The 21,343-nt window shown below is 28.1% G+C and overlaps 1 protein-coding gene across 2 annotated transcripts in view; it reads right to left on the reverse strand.

Moving 5' to 3' along the window:
* The window catches only part of LOC113547762 (WNT1-inducible-signaling pathway protein 2), a 268,501-nt gene extending 247,404 nt beyond the window's left edge, over nt 1–21,097 (reverse strand). For both annotated transcript variants that reach the window (XM_026948243.1, XM_026948242.1), the window contains exon 1: nt 20,863–21,097. In XM_026948243.1, coding sequence (XP_026804044.1) covers nt 20,863–20,881 — 19 coding nt within the window. In that variant the 5' untranslated portion in view covers nt 20,882–21,097. The remainder of the gene's footprint in view (nt 1–20,862) is intronic.
* Nucleotides 21,098–21,343: the final 246 nt, after the last annotated feature.

The following is a 21,343-nucleotide window of genomic DNA, read 5'->3' on the forward strand; positions in this document are numbered from 1 at the left end:
CAATCGTTTGTTCATAGCTATAGTGATAATACGCTCTTTGCAATATTAACCTTCCGAGTGTACATAATTGCTATGATCGTTTTGTATGATTTAAATTGATTAATATACTTAATTATGTTTGTATGCACGCAAACAGTAATATTTACTTACAATATTAAAATCATGATTTTTATTTAATTAAACATAATTTGCTTAAATTAAACATTAAATATTATGTTATTTAATAATTATGCGTGGCGTATTTTATTATTAAATTGTTAAATACATCTTTTGTAATAACATGCCAATTATTATTTTCTCTAATCTTTATGAAATTACATGTAATTATAATATAATTTTTGATTTCATAGTTAGTTTCGAATGCGTTTAAAATTTATAACAATTATGAATAACATATAAAATAATAAAATAACGAACTATTTTTTTTATTAAGTTACTAAATATTTTTTGAGATTACATAAAATACGATTGTATCACCCACGGTTTTATATTCATTAAAATGTCTAAACTGTAGTAATATTGACAAAAAAACTCTAAAACAACCTTTTAGGAAATAAATAGCCAGCATTTTCTAAAAAAAAAATGTTCAGAGAGTTCTCTTCGTTAAAAGTAGTTCATAACGGCGTTCAAATCCAGTCCGTTGTTACTTTTGGTTTTTTTTTTAACGTAATGAAACTTGTCTAAAACTTTCAAATTCAGTATTCGTTTGAACACCCGAAATCATACTTTTTAACGATATTCCTACTCGTTTAAATCGAAAAAATATATATTGGATATCACAGTATCAAAAGTTAAAATCGTTTCGGATATTTAATTTTGTTTTGAAAATAAACGAATAAAATACATACATAATAAAGTTTAGATACCATGTAAATCAGATTTTCAAATTATATCTTTTTTTTAACATTCGTTGTAAGCTAGAGTAATGTGCATCAAACGTTATTTACATCACGTGAAATTGGATAAAGATTCATTTTTTGATATGTCAAAAATACGGATTTCCCATTATTTTTTTAAGAAAAAAATGTGCAAGAAATGTCTAAATTAAGAATCGAAAATCATGGAAGAGTAGTTCCGATCAGAATTTATTCTAGAATTCGATTATTAATCAAACTTAAAAGTTTCAAAATATAAAACATAACTGGTAGATAAATCAACCGAATGGACTTATAACATTATTTTTTAAAACCTAATCCTATCGAACGCCATGCATTTTATTCACGCTTTTTATTTCGATTAAAATAAAAATTAATGGTTTTATTATAATTCTTCTTAACACATTAAATGGCTGTAATTAATCAATTAACAATAACTAATAAAAAAATTAGGCATTTATATAGAAACTCGTGATCTGTTTTAAATTCTGAGTGGAGTAATAAACATATTATAATATATGGTTTGTTTTCTATAGTTATTATGAGTTTTTTTCGTGTCTGTGTTTAGTTATAGAAAAAATTACTGGATTCTAAATTTTAAACGTAATCTCTGTTTAGAAAATAAATCTAATAGGAGGGGGAGGTATAAAAGGGGTATCAAAAGAAATTCCCAGTTTTTACAATTACATGATCGTTATTCCGAGTCGTCGAACCACACATTTGCCTAAATGATACACGCGGCACACGTAACCCTAATCCCCAATTGGACAAACAGCCTCAGTACAAGGCTTGCGTTAAAATATATTACTGTTGTGGGTGGTCGAAATTGAGTGATGGATTGGTGAGGATAGAGTCATAAGTTACAATTGACAATATTATGGTGTTTGGCGATGAGGTACGAGACAAGTGTAATCGTAATAAGGTTGTACATGTATTTTTTCAAGCATTATATTATACACTGCAATATAATAAAACATCGCACAAAATCGCAAAGACAACGATGAGAGCTAGATAATGCTAGCAATGTATTTTCTCGATCTTTTTGTCCGTTTTTCATTAGCGTCAACATGCACCGCATACCATAATCTCGGGCACGACCTTATTCGTCGAGTTGTGTTTTCAACCCAAAGGAATCAAAAACTTAAAGTCGTCGTCGTGCACGGTCGTGTCAAAGTGTTATAAATGTATGAGTGTAAGGCTGCAAAACGGTTAAGTCGGGACGTACAAAACGCGTTCACGTTACCACAGACGTGACGGCTGAACGAGGTGGGTAAATTAACCGGCCGAAATGGATTAGACGTCGCGGGCGTACGCGATCGGTGGAAATGGAGGTTAGGTGGTGGGGGAATGTGTGCTAGGGTTTAATATATATATATATATAATAAATATATGTATGTAGGGAAGCGATGAGAACAGGGTGACCATGAGTGGGGGAGGAGGGCGAAAAAACGTAAACGCGTGTCCGGCATTAAACATCACGTCATATTATTAGGTGAAAGGATTTCATTAAAGCCGGCTAATGAAAATAAACCGGTAGCGGCCATTTTTATTATTGTTATTATAATAATAATTTTTTTTTTTTTTAAGTTTAGCCGGGTCGGAGTGAGTCGACAAAAAATTATGGGTCACGATTTTTCCATAAATTTAATTCGCACATACGCGTTTACTGTAACTATGTGTGTTTTTGTTTTTTTTTTTATTTTTTAGTCTTTTTACGTTTGTGCGATATTTATTGATATTATATAAAATAAGTACTCATAGGTTTATTTAATTATGTTAAATATTTAAATGTTTAATACACAATAGTTACAACATAATATTTAAAACGCTAATAAGACGTAATAATATAATTCGAATCGTCTTTAACCGGAATAGCCTAGAAATCTCTGTGGTGACATGGAGGTCAGGCGCCAGTGTGACTTCTCGAAAAACTAACTTTTTATCGTGTTATTATATTAATAGGTGTATGCACATATGTAAATAGATTATTTTACGGTATTTACACCCCAACCAGTGTAACCACCACAACGAGTTAAAAAATGCGAACTCCGAGAATCTCGCAGCATGGCCTTAACAGTTAATTAAGTTTAACTACATGGCCTCCCCTTAGACCTACAATCTTTTTTTCACTTTTTCTCATCTTCTCTCGCTCTCTACCTTACTCTTTTTCGTGCTTTCATAGTCTCTCGCACCCCATTACTTTCGTTTTTTTCATCTTTGCGCAGATACCTTTTCTGACATCCCAATTCAACATATCTTAATCGTGTCGAAATTTTGGTCTACCGAGTTCGATTTCTACACTTTTTTGTACGTATAAAAGTATGAGTGAATTAAACAATAATAATTATAGTAGATTTGGAAACGATGATATGAACGAAGAAACTATTAAATATTGTAACAATACACGAATATAAAGAATAGAAACAATCTGGGAGATAATAATAATTTTCTTAAGAACCCTTTCCGCTTGCCAGTCAGTGTTCGCTAATCTAAAAATGAAGAAGCTTTCATTTACAAAAACAATTTACCTACCTACGGGTACTTTTATTCCGTTTCGGGTTTGTTCGAGATAATTACGTTGCCCATTTTGCAAAAACGAATTTTAAAGACAAAACATAAATGATATGTAAATTACATCAGCAACATGCGATATTCTTATCTCCATAATGATGTCTTGCACACATACAATGTACTTAAAATATGATTTCGATTATACGAAAAAATCACTACGCGTTCGACAAAAAACACAACGTAAAATATATTTGGTAAATATAATATACATAATATTATCTACGAGGAAATTAGATTTAGTGTGTTCCATAATAAAGGCAGCTCATGACAAAATTACAATTTTCAAACCACGCAAATATATAATAATAGTATATCAGTTTAAATATATTATACTGACAATAAAAATTAAAAAAATGGACACGAAAAATGTACACCGAGAATACGGTACATCTTTAAATTGTAAAATAAAAATAATTTGTGTACTTAACGTTTTTAGATTTCTTTATTATTTTTTAACGTCTTGTTCGCTCGTCTAACCGCGTTGACAAACGTATATACAATATACACATTATAATGTGTAAGATAAACTTCTTCTTTTTTTTTTTTTGGAAAAATTATGCTATCCGCGACGCACCTGCACAACAGCGTCTTATGATAATTCGATGCTGCCCCGTGTGCGCACGTGTCGTAGTAAATACGTATTTTATAGCATAGAAATACATCGCGAGGCGGTTAGCAGCAGTGACGTATAGCGTGTGTATAATAACCACGAGTGCATATTATAATACAATTAGACTAATAGCGTTTAAAGCTGCCGGATTTATGGTCGGTGTAAGTTACTTGGAATAAATGCCAGTTTAAGGGCCGTATCGGATTTCGGGCTAAGGCAGCGTTATAGACGATACTATTATTATTATCGTTATGCAATACAAATATCCCGCGAGGAATTGAGTTTCGAGATTTTCATCGTCATCGTCGTCGCCGCCGCCGCCGTAACCGATACGTATCGCATTTCATGTACACACTGCACTGACGTAGTGATGTGAAATAATATCAAAAATCGTAGTGCACTACGCGTTTGTAATTACGCCAGAGCTGCAATCCCGCCGACGGGTGCTGGTGGACGAGTTTCGCGCACTCGTCCCGTCCTCCGAATAGTCGACGGACGAGACAGAACTCGACGTTTGTAGGTTGTCGCGGTCGTCGTCCTCATCTGCAAAATCTATTTAACGTAATTAAAATTAATGTATATTATACAGACATCACAGAACGTCTCACCGGGACGGCTTATGAAACATACTTTTTATATTAAAATAAAAATAAAGGCGGAAAGACACGGACTCTGACCTGCACGTACTTCTCAATGTCGGACAAAAAAACTTGTACAGGCGTAACGTTTGCGAGAGTATACGTCTGGTCGTATACCTACTCCGCACGAGTATGTCCCAGACCATATAATATTATACGACATACACTGATACACTTATATGTACACGTTTGAGTTTCTGCGTATACGTAACACGTACTTTATAATATACAATACGGTATAGGTATGCCGTACGAGGGTCGCGGTTGTATATTACGTGAACGTGACGCGGTATCGGACGGCGTTATTAAACGGACGAAAATAATATATAATATAATATGTGAGACGTACAGTATAAATTGCCTCGTTCTTTTTCGTGTACAGCGAGAATATCTGTTAGCAGAACACTCGTTATGTATTGATATTATACTATAATCTTACTTTTAATAAACCTATAACAGTAATAGATACCTTTGATTTCGATGTTTAGTTATGACACGGCGCTAGGTTACGTTTTGTTCAAACCCGAGATTTTGCGATAACATTATTATTATTTGTACTTTAATTTTTTTTTTTTTTTACAATATATTCATATTATGTGATAATATAGATTAATTACTATTATACTAGCCATTTCACATACGAAAAATGATTTTAATATCCAACCGCTATAGTTGTACGACTGTACGAGGTTAGGTCATCTGTCCACTGTTTTCCCGTCGACTTCTTAACATGTATATCATTAGATAGTGCGGTGGATACATTGTAGAGTTCTCCGTCTAGTGTTCGATTTTATTGAACAATTTTAATAAAGAATACTTTTGCTGGGTATGTATTTAAAAAATGTAAATATTTTATAACGCATAAAAAGCCTTACTATAAGTATTAAAAGCTTTTAGATGAGTTCAACATGTAATTTGTTTATTATAGTGCAGTTTTTTTTAATTATAATATTAGACTAATGACCGATTTTATCATAACAATACTTATTTAATATATTACATTAAAAATACAGTGCTAAAAACAATGCATCTTTAACTATAACGTTATCGACTTTTAAATTAATTAACATATACAGTCCATATTATACGCACATAGTCTAATGCATGTCCCACGAATAGAGAGATATATAGGTTTTAATTTAACTCGATTTTATCACAAGAATCGTTCCAAATTGTTTTTTAAAATATTTCATGATAATCGGATACTCTGTAATTGTAATTTTAGTCTAAAAATAAATAGTTTGTTGTTTATGGTGATTTTAAGATTTAAATATCAACGGCATTATAAATTTCCTATTAGATTGTTTTTACCATTAAAATAATAATAAAATATAAAAAATAAAATAAAATATATTTTATATTTTCAAATAACAATATAATAAAATGTTATGAAACATAATTTTTATTAACTGTACCAATTATCATTATAATGACTATTTGACAGTTGTGGGCTTGTAAAGCTTCAATAATCGTATTCACTTTACAGCAAACAAAATATTTTTAAATAGAAATGCAATTAGCATCATAAGCCTTAACATCAAAGTTATAACTTATAAGTCAACAAACTTATTAAGTGCATTCAGTTCACTAATTTCTTTCAAACTCAACAGCTTACGAATTTTACATAATAATAAATTATTTTTCCGCATTAATGTTGTTTATGTCATAAAGGTATTGTATTTTTCAATACAAGCCATTAAAATAACTGTTGAAAAAGGTAGGCCAGTAAGTACCACTTTGCTGTACATTAGGTGTCGAATGAAAATTTAGGTGAGATGTACCTACGGTTATTGGTTTTTGTGTTAAACCAAAAAAAAAAACCAAATCGATTTTGTAGAAAATTGAATTTGCATAAAAATGTCCATATTTTCTTAATTTATGTTTGTACTTCCTGATTATAAAATTTACTTTTAGAATTTTTTTTACTTATTACCCCCTATCCCTAAAAAGTACCAACTGAATCCCATTCACTACCAGAAATCACCCCTATATTTGTAGGTATTTATATTTAAAGTATTTTTACTGCCACAAAAAATGTTTATAGACACAAAAAAAATAATACATCATTGTAAAATCAATATATTTATTGCTTCGTTCAGAATTTAAAAATAATGTGTATAATATTAATAAATTATAGTTATAAGTTTTAAATGAGAAACACAAATTCCATTAATAAAATAACTGTAAGAACAATTATTATATTGAGGACACATAAAAAATGAAATATTTTCAAGCCTTAAAAGCAATTTTTATTACATATTTTATAGGCTGCAGTTTAATAGCTAATATTAACTGTTATATACACACTCGTATTTTACTTATCATAATATTATATTGAGTATTATAGAACTAAAATAATTAATTGACAATTATTTAAGATTGTGTTTTCACAATAGTATTTTTTTATCTTATTCGATTAACTATTAATCATAAATACATAAACAACTATTAAAATATTGTAACTATAATACTATATATTATTATTTTACTAATACGACATAAATTTTTAGAAGTATTATTGTATTATAAGACTATACTAGGTTAATTTTATGTGTATTGAATTTTAAAAAAAAAATTTAAAAATCGATAAAATTAATCTTATACAAATCAAAATTGGTAACCTAATTAAATAAATAAAAAAAAAATTTAATCAAATCCAGAAAATAGAGATTGTCATTAATAATAATAGTCTGAACAATTATACACTGGTCCTGTCTTCAATGTTTTTTAATAACTACTAAGAAATAAGAGAAATAAAATCACCGTACTTTGAGCGCGCTAAGACAATGGGTATTAATACATATTGGTATATAGTGTTAAAATGTACGCTTAATAATGTCTTACAATGCCTCATTGAGTCATTGTTTCAGTTCAAAACCGTTTTCGTTCCTTTTTATCCGCATTAGTTGATGTATAATATTATATATATATATACGTTAATGATAGTACAATATTATTGTGTATCACCCTAAGTCTCGAGGCGTGTATACTTTATAAACGATTTGCTCGTCCTTCTCCGAGTACTTCAATGTTTGGTTCCAAAATAAAACCATCCCTGACGAATTTCTGAACGTTACAACTTTCGAAAATAATAATTAAACCTGGTCCTATTATCCTTTAAATGAATGGTAATTACGAGAGTTTTGTCATTATTTTTAATGTCTCTGAAGCCTATAGTTTAAACATTAAGGATTCAAAGAGCCAAACCACCAAATATGTTTTAAAGTTTGTCCCTTTGGGAATTATAAAACTTATAAAATTTGATATTTTTGATTTCGATTTTGATGAACCGGATAAATAACATGTTCTTATTACACCATTTATTTTTATTTACACCATCATTTGAATTTATTATCATAAAAACAAGATACCAAGAATTTTTGAAATGTGAGCTTTTCTCATTTAAATTTGTCTTATTACACTATCATTATTGACTTAGTTGTACCATTTAAGTAAAAATACTAAATAGAATTTAAACTAATAAATAAATATGATTTTATAATTTTTTTTTATTTATTATTCAAAATCCTTAAAAATCTTAAAATATTTTAGTTAATTATACATTATAGCTATTCGTTCCAAAAAAGTCTGATATTGATATTTCTAAAATGACTTCTAATCGTTACAGTAACAGTTATACACTGAAGTAATGTAACCCAAAAGACAATGAGTTGTAATAAAAAAAAAAAAATCATAAATTTTTATAACAAAAATATACTTTCGCAAATAGAACAATGAAAAACGAATGAATAATGTCATTATTCGTTGTTTGATTTTTAATTTTATAAGACTCACGCGAACGAGGAGTACCACTTAGAGTCTAACCGGTCCGCGACCGCGAAAAAGGTTGAGAACCACTGTCTTAGACAACTAGACAAGAGGAATTCTGGGCCAGCAACCAAAGGTCACATCCATTAAGCACGTAAGCAACACGAGAATAGGTATGATAATAAGACACATGATACAATATTGTCAAATTAGTGCATATTGTACAGTAATTAAATTAAACGTAATCCGACTACTTCACATTGTCGTTACCCCAAGTCAACAATAAATTCTTAGTCGGCGGATGGTTTTCATTTTTTTTTTTTTTATATATATATATTTGCAACATTTTCTTTTCGATATCTTACCCCCGATGACCATTCAGCTGAGCCAAAATCTGTATGAGGTATGGCGATAATAGTAATGCACGTGACAGACAAGTGTTTTAAGAGCGTTGTTTCGACTCGTCAAGCGAGCAACGAAACTGCATGATAAGTTTTATCCGGATGTAGGTATCATACAGACGGTACTACTTTGAGCTGTGTATATTATAATTGTGTCATCGTCACACGTCTGTGTTAGCCACGTAAATTGTCGATTGTTATCTGTTTGGTGTCATGTATAATATTATGTCATATTTATACCGTAGCTCGGCCGACGGCTTAGTATAAACTATATACAGTATACATAAATATATATAAACGCATCCTGTTTCGCGTAATTTGATAGCATGCCGTGTACACGAGTATCGCTCAATTTGATAGTGTTGTCAAATATGTAATAATAGCTTATTATATAAATGTGAAAAACCCCTAATATGTGTACTGTGTACTTAAAGAAGCCAAAGGCTAATGGATGTAGCGAATATGAGATGAAAATATTATAAAGCGATGAATTCAGAATATTATACCAGCCATCAAACGACAAATATAATAACTTATCAAAGCTTATTAATAAAACTCCCTCAAGATAACAATACTAAATTTAAACGTCAAAATATAAATTTAACTATTATATTATAAAATAAATTATGTATATTCAATATACTAAATTGTACATGCTATGTTAATTATTTCACTTTATTTATTAGAATATCGATTATATTAAATCATTCGAGTTAATTACTATTATCTAGTATTAAACTGTTCATAGACTTTACAAATATAATCACATTTAAGTAATTATAAAATACCTACTTCAATAAATTGAAAGTTTGAACAATGATCTATAAAGAAATTCGTTTTTACTTTCTAATCTCTCCAACCAATTGCGAATTAAGTTCTTTGCCGGCGGGGGGGAGGTAATATTTTTTGGTATGTTTATATTTAAATTATAATAAAATTAGTCAGCAAGTACATAATTTTGTTATTAGATGATAAATAATTTGTATCAAAATATTATCACATAATAAATAATATTATACAAATTATACATAATCAAATCAATGAAAATATTTAACAAAATAAAGAGTAAGACGTCTTGGGGAGCATGGTCCATATGTCCCGCCCTAAAAACAGCCCCTGTCACCAACAATATCATATAGTATAGTGAACTGATGTACCCACATTTTGTTATATGTGTGATACATAATATGAATGGAAAAAAGATTCTTGTTGATGTTAAATCGAGTGTTCTGTAAGGTTATATTATATATATAATATATTAGGTATATTTATCTCTATTGTTCTATAATGATATCCTTTTATTCGTTCTTCCGCGTCACTCTAACTGTTTGCTAACTCAGAGGTTTTTCAAACGAATATACGTACCGACGACAATATAAATGTATTCAATCATTCATATCTAGCAACAATAAGTTTTCAAAAAGGAATAACCATGTTAACTTTGTATTCAACAAAGCAATCAGAACTATAATGTGCCAACGAAGTGTATTCAATGTTTTTTTTTTTTTTAATGTTTACACACGTGTAAACATATACGATATATTATTAATTAATTATGATCGCAATTAAGTAAGAAGATATAGAAATAATAATTTTGATATCTCAAACAACAAATTGTGTAAGAACCGATGCGGTACGTATAAAATAATTTTTGTAAACAATTTATAATTAATTAAATAAACATATTACAAAATGTATAATACGTAACGCATTTCATTGAAAATATTATTGTGTGGCTTATAATATACCTATTTAACTCAAATACGCAGCTTTTTCAACGGCTTAAAAAATAACTGAAAGATAATGGCAATAAATACCTACAGGTATATTTCAACATATTATTATTTAAATATAACATTACTTTTTATTAAAAGTAAAATTATAGAATATCTTAGTAGTATACATCAAGTTATTTGAACATTTGTGTGTAACAACCAATTTTTAATTTTTATACTCTCTCGACTAAATTGTTTTGAATTCTATAATTTTTTTTTCTCAACGAAAAGTAACATGTACAAAACCCCAAGAAGAGAAAAAGTTACAAACTTAAAAATGACATTACCATTTTGGGTCAAAAAGGGTATAGAAACTGGCAAGTATATTCACCATGAACTTTCTTAGCTGTAAGAACTAATTTTTCATAAAAACTCTAAACCATTTGTATATATTTTCAAAAGTTTATTTTCACCGAGCTACCATTAAAGTAACTTGTCCGTTATACTTTGCGCAATGATTTGTTTAGAGAAACCTTTCCTGACTAAAGCTCAAGGGACTATTTTGACCTATTCGATTCAATTAAATACTTAAGTTATATAGTTTATAAAATATATTTTATTTCATATTAATATGTAATTCTTCTTTTGTTTTTATCTTTTGCTAAACCAACATTTTATTTTTCTCTGTCGTGTAATCTTTGTAAGTATCATCATATTATTCTAACACCGTTTGAATTTCGAAATCTTAAAATCTATATCATACAACGAAACCTGACTTAACAATCACCTCACTCGACGAACAAAAACCATCCAGTTTTAACCAATAAGGCAGGTGTTTATCTATCTATACGTGCTTTTTCTTTTACGGACATTGATAGTAATGTTTTTCTTCAAAACCATAGATGACGGCTAAAAATGTTAGTTCAAACTCAAATATAATTTGCATACACGTATGTAAACGTATACTATACGCGACTGTATCACAGGTCATACAAACGTGGTGAACTATTACACGATAATGGACCGATTATGATAGAATGCATACGTGATTTCATATATCTATAATTATTTAACTATATTTGTAACTATAACGTATGTTTAATAAATATTTATATTGATTATCGGTTAATTTAAAAAAAAAAAAAAACTTTTAATGGTCCCGTTACTGTAAATACTGCAAAATATATTAATAAGTTAACATATTATTATTATTGGGTAAGAGATACATATAGAAAACGGTTTTTATTCAATATTCATTGGGTACGATATTATACTATATGGTTTATTTTGTATATTCAAATACTAATAACAATAAACGTATAATATATTATTTAAATATAGTTTATCCGTCCACGACGACGCGTCTTCGTTGATCATAAATATTCTGAGACGGCGATCTGTGTATGCAATATAGCACCAAGCGCGTATATTTTAAACATGAAATGTTCTATACCTGATTATCACTTACGTATAATATATTTTTTTTTCAACTTTATAACCCATACCAATAATTCAATTATAAATGAAATAAATATCGACTTGATAATTTTTCGATAAGCATTTGTTACATTATATGCGTTTTCTTAAACGCAACACTCGAATTAAATTCATATTATTCTCGTAAAATGTATTGAAAAATATATAATATTGTATACATACTTAGTAATAAAATTGCGTACATGTAGTAGCGTAATAGTACAATACAAATAATAAGCTTTTTCATTTTTTTTTTTTTTTTTAGTTTATAATATAGCTGCACATAAAAAATAATATGAAATGACTAAAACATTGTCTACGTCATATGTGCACAAAAATATGATTTTGTCACAACGATATCTAACAAATAATAAAAAAAATATTTTTTTATTGTTTGGATATAATACAATTATAAAAAAATACATACATTTTATTAATATAATGAATCTAAAGTATATGATATCGATTTAATATAATGCTAAAATTATGTCTGTTATGTGTATATTGAAGTTTTTATTTTAGATCATACACCACAAAGTGATTATTTTCGAATGACATAAAATAACTTTAGATGAACACACTTGTCAATTACAAAATGGACATACATATAGACGATACAACGATATCCCGAATTGTCTATGATCGTGATGTATATGATGTCGTTTACGGTATTACAGCATTATACCTTCACCTTGTATTGCTTCGAGTGTGTCAAAAACGAATTTACGTTTTCATTATTATGATTTATACGCCATTTAAATCGAAAAAAAATTATTCGTAACAAATTCACAACAGAGCACCCACAATCTATTCTCTGTGTCTTATCAATAATATTATCTCGAAATAATATCATCCATTACGCCCGTATCTCATAACATGGAAAAATTGGATATTATAGCTGTGTAACACTGCGGTACAGAGACAAATTTTTCGTGGTTTTGTTTCGCATAGTGTGCATAATATAATGTATCGTCGAAATTGCAGGCACGAATGAATCGCATACGTTTTCCCATTATTAGCTGTCCTATCCAATATTATCGTTACCTTTTTTTCCCGGACCTTGAGCACCCTTTTTATTTATTATTATTATAGTTTTGTAAGCTCCTTTCGTCGTTACTAATACAAATGTCTCCATCAGGTCGGATAATATGGTTCCAAGTACACAAAGCGTACATTAAAAAGACAAATAAATTTATATGTATACGGAATAAATAAAACATATGACGCCGTCACGTATACGCTGTAACACGCTGTAATAAAACAAATATGTGTAGATCTCGTTTTTTTTTGAAAAAGCCGCAACCGCAGACTATAACTTCTAGGAAAAACTATGGCCGAATTAAATACAATAATACAATATTAGTTCTATGCGTTCGAGGAATTTTATCAATGGCAGGAGGCTTTTCCCATCACGACTTTCATTTGAACCTAATCCTAACATAACTTATGCTCATTGTACATACAAAAATTCTACAAATTATTCAAATCAAATAACAACAATAAAAAATAAATTTTAAATAAAGTTCTGTTCGTTTAATTCCTTTTAACCGAATCACACGAAAGGCATTTAGTCGGACGACGATAAATCCGATCGAAAAGATTGCAAAGAATGTGCCAAGTCAAGGACGTTTATTGATGTCTTTTTTTCTACACAAGAAAGCGCGCCGAAAACACCGAATGACATTTCAAGCCAATCCTATTCAATTGATACGAATTGAAATACTCGTGTACAAAACGGATGTGATTCGATTATTTTACACAGGAAGCTCCGACGAAAAAGTTTGCGACATATTTTTTTGAAAGACAGGCGTTCGTATTATACAAAGTGCACAAGCATATTATTATATTCATCGAATCGAAATAATAACGGGCAGAGATTCCATCGCGAATTCGGTCTACATCATACTAATATGATGATACGAGTATACTATGTATACCTATTACTCTTATTACTCTGAGACGCAATATAGTCAACCAAATAATTGTGATCGAGTTAAATTAATTTATTAACAATAAAAACACCATTAAATTAATATGTATCAAAAGCGAGACAACTCGATTGAAAATTCATGATTTAAAATTATGATGTTTTTGAATTTTATCCCGTAGATCTAACTGAATTAAAAAAATGATAAAATATTGTTTATGCAAAAAAAAAACTTTTTGTGCACTTTTCAATTTAAAATTAAACGCTATTTATAATTATATTGTTGTTTTAGATTGTGTCTATATTTTAACACCGTCGAATTGTACTCTGAGAATAATAAATTTACTTGTAACACCATTGCACTGGGTTTAGATATTTTTGCCTTAAAATTTCGAGTTTCTCATCAAACTGTTATACGTGCATCACATAACAACCGAATGTCTTTGCCTCTACACACATACGCGGTTCGTTATAGTCACCATATGTACAAAAGTTCTGTGAATTAGCTTTTGTTCCAAGAGGTGTTTGTCTTTTAATTAATAGCAATAACGAAGATACAGGGACATGTTTGTGTTAATTTCTTACAACTAAACGGTTTTACGTATTAGTTTACCAAACACAATTTAAGCTCAAAAATTATCGTTATAATATATTATATTTGTTTTATGTAACAAAATCGATAGTTGAAAAAAAATATTGACATAGATTTTAATATAATTGCCAACTACATGATCAAAATGTATTATTATCAATATAATATTAACATGAAATAAAATAACATATTAGTTTTTCGTGAAACAAAAAAAAAAAAAAAATTTAAAAATGTACCAAACTATATTTTACTGTTATCACTCAACGCAATAACAAATAATTGTTATTGTCTTATAAAGTATACTTTTAGCTTAAAAATTACAAACCAACATTAATTTACTTGGCATATTATATATAAAATAAATAAATATATTATAATGAAAATATATTTAATCAAATTTTTTCTAAACCAATAATATTATCGCTAACTTATAATGATTGATAATAATATGTTATAATTATATTCAAGATGTTACATGTATAGACTATATCGTGTAAAGTTATGTTATATTTTATAAGCTTCAACTTGATCTTTACTCAAAACTTTTTTATCAAAAACTTAATGGTCTCATAAGAACTAATTAAGCAGGTAATTGCATACAACAATACAAATTTGTTGAGACTTTAGAATCTACCTAGGCCTGTAGTTATATATAACTATATAAGAGTCAACAAACCCTTCATTAATAGATAAAACAAATAACAAAGTTCATATATTTCAGAGTTTGAGATAAAATTTGATTTTGTAAAATAAACATAGAAAATATATTAAACACTTAATATAATTCATGAGATGTATCCAAAATTACATACATACCGATGAAATAAAACAAGGAAGTGTATTGAAAATAAAAACAAGCAACAGCTGAATTATTTCTATGTTTGTGTTTGCTTATTTTGTAGTATAACTAAAAACAAACTTTGAACTTAATATGAAGTATTTTTCTTAAAAATTACTTTTCATGACTAAAAATTCAAATTTGTCGTGATAGAAAGTGTAAAAAATTGAATTGATGAATATTCAAACATATTCACCACTAGTTCTGTATTGATTCCAACATTAAAGTTATTAAGATAATATAGTGTTTGATTTCGCCTACCAATATTATATTATCTCTAATCTGAGGGTTCAACATCTGACTATTGTTAATTATCTTTAGAATACTATACAACTATTAAGCATATATTATTTCGATAGAAAACTATATTAATAATATTGATTGTATGTTATTAGTACAATAATATATTAATTGAATTAATTAAATGTTATATAGGCACTCACTAGCTATAACATTAGTCCAAACAAAATAATAAAATAAATTGTAAATAAATATATAAGTCAGTCTAAAGTACTTGGTTAATCTGTCTAAAGTTGTAAAATTATTTTATAGTTCAATGACGTGACAAATTAAAAAGTGAAATTTAAAATTATGTGTAAGAAACATCTGATTTTTAATGCAATTTTGTTTTTAAGTATTTTTTAATACAATAAAGTTCGAGATCTTGTTATTAGAATAACGATGTATTTACGATTCAAAATAGATTATGCATCATATTATCAACTAAATTTATTTTTCATCTATAGTCATTCAAATTATAGGTAAACTTTAATATTAAAATAGCTAAATATGATGGAAATTAATATACATACGAAATAACATAATATTTGAATATTTGTATAACCCATATATTATATAATAAAAAATTACTTAAAATTCTACAGTTATAAATTATATACAAATTCTCTGTAGTATGATGAAAATAAAACTAAATACTAAGGGTCCCCAAATCCTTTCTGGCTGTCAATAATTTGTGTACAATTTTACTCAATGTAACATAGAGGACTAACTATATTTTAATAAATCTTTTAACTCATTAAATTCTAAATATAACTCAAACTCAAGCCTAGACATTCAAGTTGGTCGGTCATTTTTTAGTTTTTTGTCGTTTTTTAATACATTTTTAATTAATGCAGCTTGCAACACATTTACATATTTTTAGTTCTATTTGGATTTATATAGTATTAAAAGTTCGTATATGTAGCATTTATGACTAGCTTAGCTGTTAGATTAAGTTTGATTAGACTACTAAAATAAATAATGAATAATTAACAAATTGTGTCTAAAGCTATAAAATGTAAAAAAAAAAAGCAAAACCATTGAATTGGATTAAGAATCATTTTTAAAGTTTCTACTAAAATAGGAAAAATAGGTAGTATGTACTCGTATCTGTTCCTTCACATCCCACTTTCATTTTTTATCACGATAATCAAACCACATTCAAGTGAGAATTCCTTGAACGAAAATTTTGATTTTACTATATACGGTAAACTTTTGTTTTTTTTTTTAAAAACATTTCTTAAAAACTAAAACCATTTTTTTTTTAAATAAAAGAACATTCGTTATTTAAATAAAAATGTTAATTGATACATAGGTGTATATCATTATATTTTTACTTATTTAAAGTACACATATAGAGGTAAAATTTAAAATTATTAATTAAATCTAAAATATTACTTTTTACACACTTGGTATTGTTAAAATTATTTCAATTTTCACGAAAAGGTTTGAAAAAATCAAAAGTTTACATGGTAAATATTACGTTGCATTTATACGTATATATACACTATATACGGTAAATATTTTTGTGTGAACAACAAACTGACGATCAAAGACCGTATAATCTGCATTTAATGTGCATACAATGGTAAATGAAGATTTTAGAACGAGACATTTCCACTTAAATATGGCGTGATTAGTGCGAAGGGCTGTGAAGAAACAAACATAATATACTAAATGTCTAATGAACACTACTAGATATAACAATTCAATATAAATAATTAAATTTCTAAAAAAAAACACTTAAACAATTTTAATTTTAGAATCTGTTTGATGTTCATTTTAACGAACTATAATACATACATTTATAAATTAAAAATTCATTTAAATTGGGTATTATTATAAATTAATAATACCCAATAATTAACATTTAAAGTAACTTCAAAAACATTTATTTAGTCGTGTCATAAAAATGTAATCTAAATGGTCTAACAAGGTCCTTTAACATTAAAATACGTCTTATTTATAACACTCCGCATTATGTTTGTAACTCCAGGACTCTTTGACCCGAGCTTAACCTATAACGATGTTCACGATTTGTGACTCATAACAAACTATTTTTATTCATTACATTTATCTCCGTTGTATTAACTATTTTAATTTTATATTTATCCCGTTTCTCCTTATAATCATGTATTTAACTCTTTATTAAGTAGTATTTCTAAAATATAAAGGAAATATAGGAAATTCCTAATTGTAGTTGTGAATAAAATATTTTTAATTACTATATATTATTTCAATTAATTTTTAATATTTATCAACCGGATTTTTCGAAAACTGTTTTTATATTAGTATTTTATTATGGTGTTTATAATAAACTGGACTATAATTAAAAATTATAATAATCATTTAAAAAAAAAAACACCTGATGCTAACCATTTACAACTTTATTAATTAATCACCAAAAAATACTCGAGAGTTGAGACATGAAATATGAACTGGGTATATGTATGTAATGTTTTGGATATTATTTTCATTGCAATTAACATAAAATGTACAACATCAATTAGTTTTATTTTACAACTCGCCAACATTTATATTGCTTCCATATAAAAACAACTAGATCGTTAAATACCATAATATTATAGTAGATAGTAAACATTCGATATATTTAAATAATCTATCATTATTATTTTAATTCGATAAATGCTTTCAAAACTGTTCTCGTGCGTCTTATTTCTATTAAAACGCATACAAAAACAATGGCTTATAAAATAAAAACCTCATTGAATAGGTGCTATTCATAATATTACACGCACATCTTTGTATTATTATAGTGTTATTAACAGTCTAAAATGCAGATCAGTGAAGCATATTGCTAATATTATTTCAGTAAAGCACTCGCGTGTATGTGCAGCACATTGAAAACTGTTTATAGAATATTATATGTAAAATGCGGCCGCACCACCTCTATTCAATAATATGCATAGCATTTTTTTTACGTAATTTATTTTGCTCGATTCAAAATGCTATAACATATATTATATAAAGCTTGAACTCCTGCGATGCGTATAATTTATATACTATCCTTATTCATATTTTGTCGTACGTGTGTTTTTTCACTTATTTATAATTCAATATATTGCGCAGAGCATACTTGCCACGGGTGTTGGTGAACATTATAAGTCTGTGAACATAAAATAGTAGATAAAGAATAATACATCGAATAAAGAAGTTATGAGCCAGAGCAATTTACCGGAACTATTAAAAGAATTCTCTTTACATGAAAATAATTTTGAATACGCTTGTGGTATGGTCTTTAATCTAACACAGACCATATATTTTAAAAGATGAAAAACTTTTTGTAATTGTAACTCAACTATGCGTATATGCGACGTATAAAAAATGCACGTGCTTTACGAAAAAAAAAATTAACTGTGGCTAGCGCTAAATAAAATATTGACTAAAAAACGAGGTTGTTTATCTCTTTTTATATATATATTTATTAATGAGGTAAAAGTCACTCAACCTCGTAGCTGCTTTTTGTATAAACTAACTCGTTTAAATATATTCTCACTAAATTTTTTTAGAAATAACCCACATTCTATGAATGATTCTAGAAATATTTTTTATAAGTTCATATTAAATTAGAAATATTATGTTTCTAAAAAATAAATATAATATTTAATTATTTATTTATTAAAATATTATATATATATTTTTTTATATTAAAACTTAAAATTTTTTACTTCACTTTTTTGAATAATACCCATTTTATATTTGTTACAATTGCAGACAACAAACGTTTATTGATATCAACCCATTACTGTAGAAATTTACGTATTTCTCTTGTGAAACGATGTATTATTTACATAACTTACCCAACAGTTATGTGTAACCCTAAAGAAACACAAACTACAATTTATACGTAATTCTTGTCCTTTTTGGTGTATGTTTTGCTTGTGGAAAAGCATTATAGAACTACTTTGAAACAAGTTTTTAGGGTAAAATAAGACAATACTCAAATATGTTAACGTGTTCTCATTTCTCACTCAAGAAATATTTGGTTTTTGATAGTTTGTTTGTAACTATTGCGAAATTAAACAATTTGAAAAACACACAACACATTGTTATTTTATAAGTATTTAAAAAAAGTTAAATTCTGGTATAAAATAGGTGTACCTATGTCCTATGTAATAAAATTATCTTCTTTTATTAATACATTTTTCATATTTATTTTTACACATAAAAAATATACATTTAATTAAAAATTAATTTGGTGTAATGAAAATATGTATATCTTTGAAAGACGCGAATTTTTAATTTATCATATTTAAATGTTTTTTAGACTAGTAACGTAAATTTTTTTTATTTAATTTTCTGTAAACTGTATAATATTTAAAATAAAATCGCACAAACGCTATGCTTGAGTGTCTGAACATTCAAATAATGTATAATATATGGTCTAGAAAACAACAAAAATTAAAGTTAGGTAATTCATTGGTAATATTTGTTAAATTACGATTGCATATAACTATATATATATACTATATGGTTTTCCTGCGAAGGACTGCAAAGTCTGCACAACACAAACATCTACGGATGCTTGCGGCGAAAGGATGAAAAGCACGGTGGGAAAATAATGAAAGGGGTATAATATACTGCCGTGCAAGTTCTAAATAGGAAACCTATGGTCAGAGTAATTTTTGAAAATAGCTAAATAGTTTTGAACAGAATTTTAACCCTTGTGTGAAAATTAGTACAAAATACGATGAATTAAAATCTATACAATTTTTAATTTATACATGCTTTAAAGCCGAGTTTAGGCTTTTTATTATCAATGATATTTTAATTGTGTTATTTATGGATTTCCTATTATTATTTATGGATTTATCTTACAAATAGTATTTATTTTCCTTTGAAAACGAGGTGAGGTAACTTCATATTTTTTTTAGCATACAAAAATCAGCCGAGTTATAATTTTAAACTCCAGGCGTATTTGTGTCATAGATAAGACTCAAATCGTTCAATATATTGTATTTAAAGATATTTCAAATAATCGTTTTGAAAAGCCGCAACCCTTGAGTATCACAACGTGTCTAAATATATAAATTAAACTCAGTAATATACTGTTATACAATTTATTAAACTTGACTTCTGAGATAAATTTTTCCCCAATTTGTTCATTAGATCAACATCATAAACGTGCAGTTGAATTCCTTTAAAACTGACCTGTTTTGCGTGCTCCCATGATCGTTGACAGCTTAAACTATGATGTTGACGATCGTCTTTAGTGGTTAGGTCGTGTCCTGTTCATACATCCATAGTTTTATTCTCGAAAGATATTGACCGCGAAAATGTTCAATATTTTTTATGAAACTTTATACGCGAGTGGGGAGGGGAAAAACACGTGCAAATCGTTGTACCGGTAGACCGTGGTGGCGGTGATCGTCGTAGTGTTCGCGATGTGACGCGGCGGTATACTAAATCTACGGTGGTAGTCGCGCGGCGTGACGGCAGCGTCGTCGTCTTCGTCGTCGGTGAAGATCGCGTGCCCCCGGCGGCGGCGGCGGAAACCTGAAAAACTTTTGATCCCCTCGACCCATCCACCATGTAGTGTCCAGGAAGACAGGAAAACAGGAACTGAAAGCTGGCTAAATAACAGTCACGTGAATCATGAACGAAAATACTGTGGAGGTACCGATGGTCAATT

Source organism: Rhopalosiphum maidis, chromosome 1 (assembly GCF_003676215.2).
Source record: "Rhopalosiphum maidis isolate BTI-1 chromosome 1, ASM367621v3, whole genome shotgun sequence".
Taxonomy (NCBI): domain Eukaryota; kingdom Metazoa; phylum Arthropoda; class Insecta; order Hemiptera; family Aphididae; genus Rhopalosiphum; species Rhopalosiphum maidis.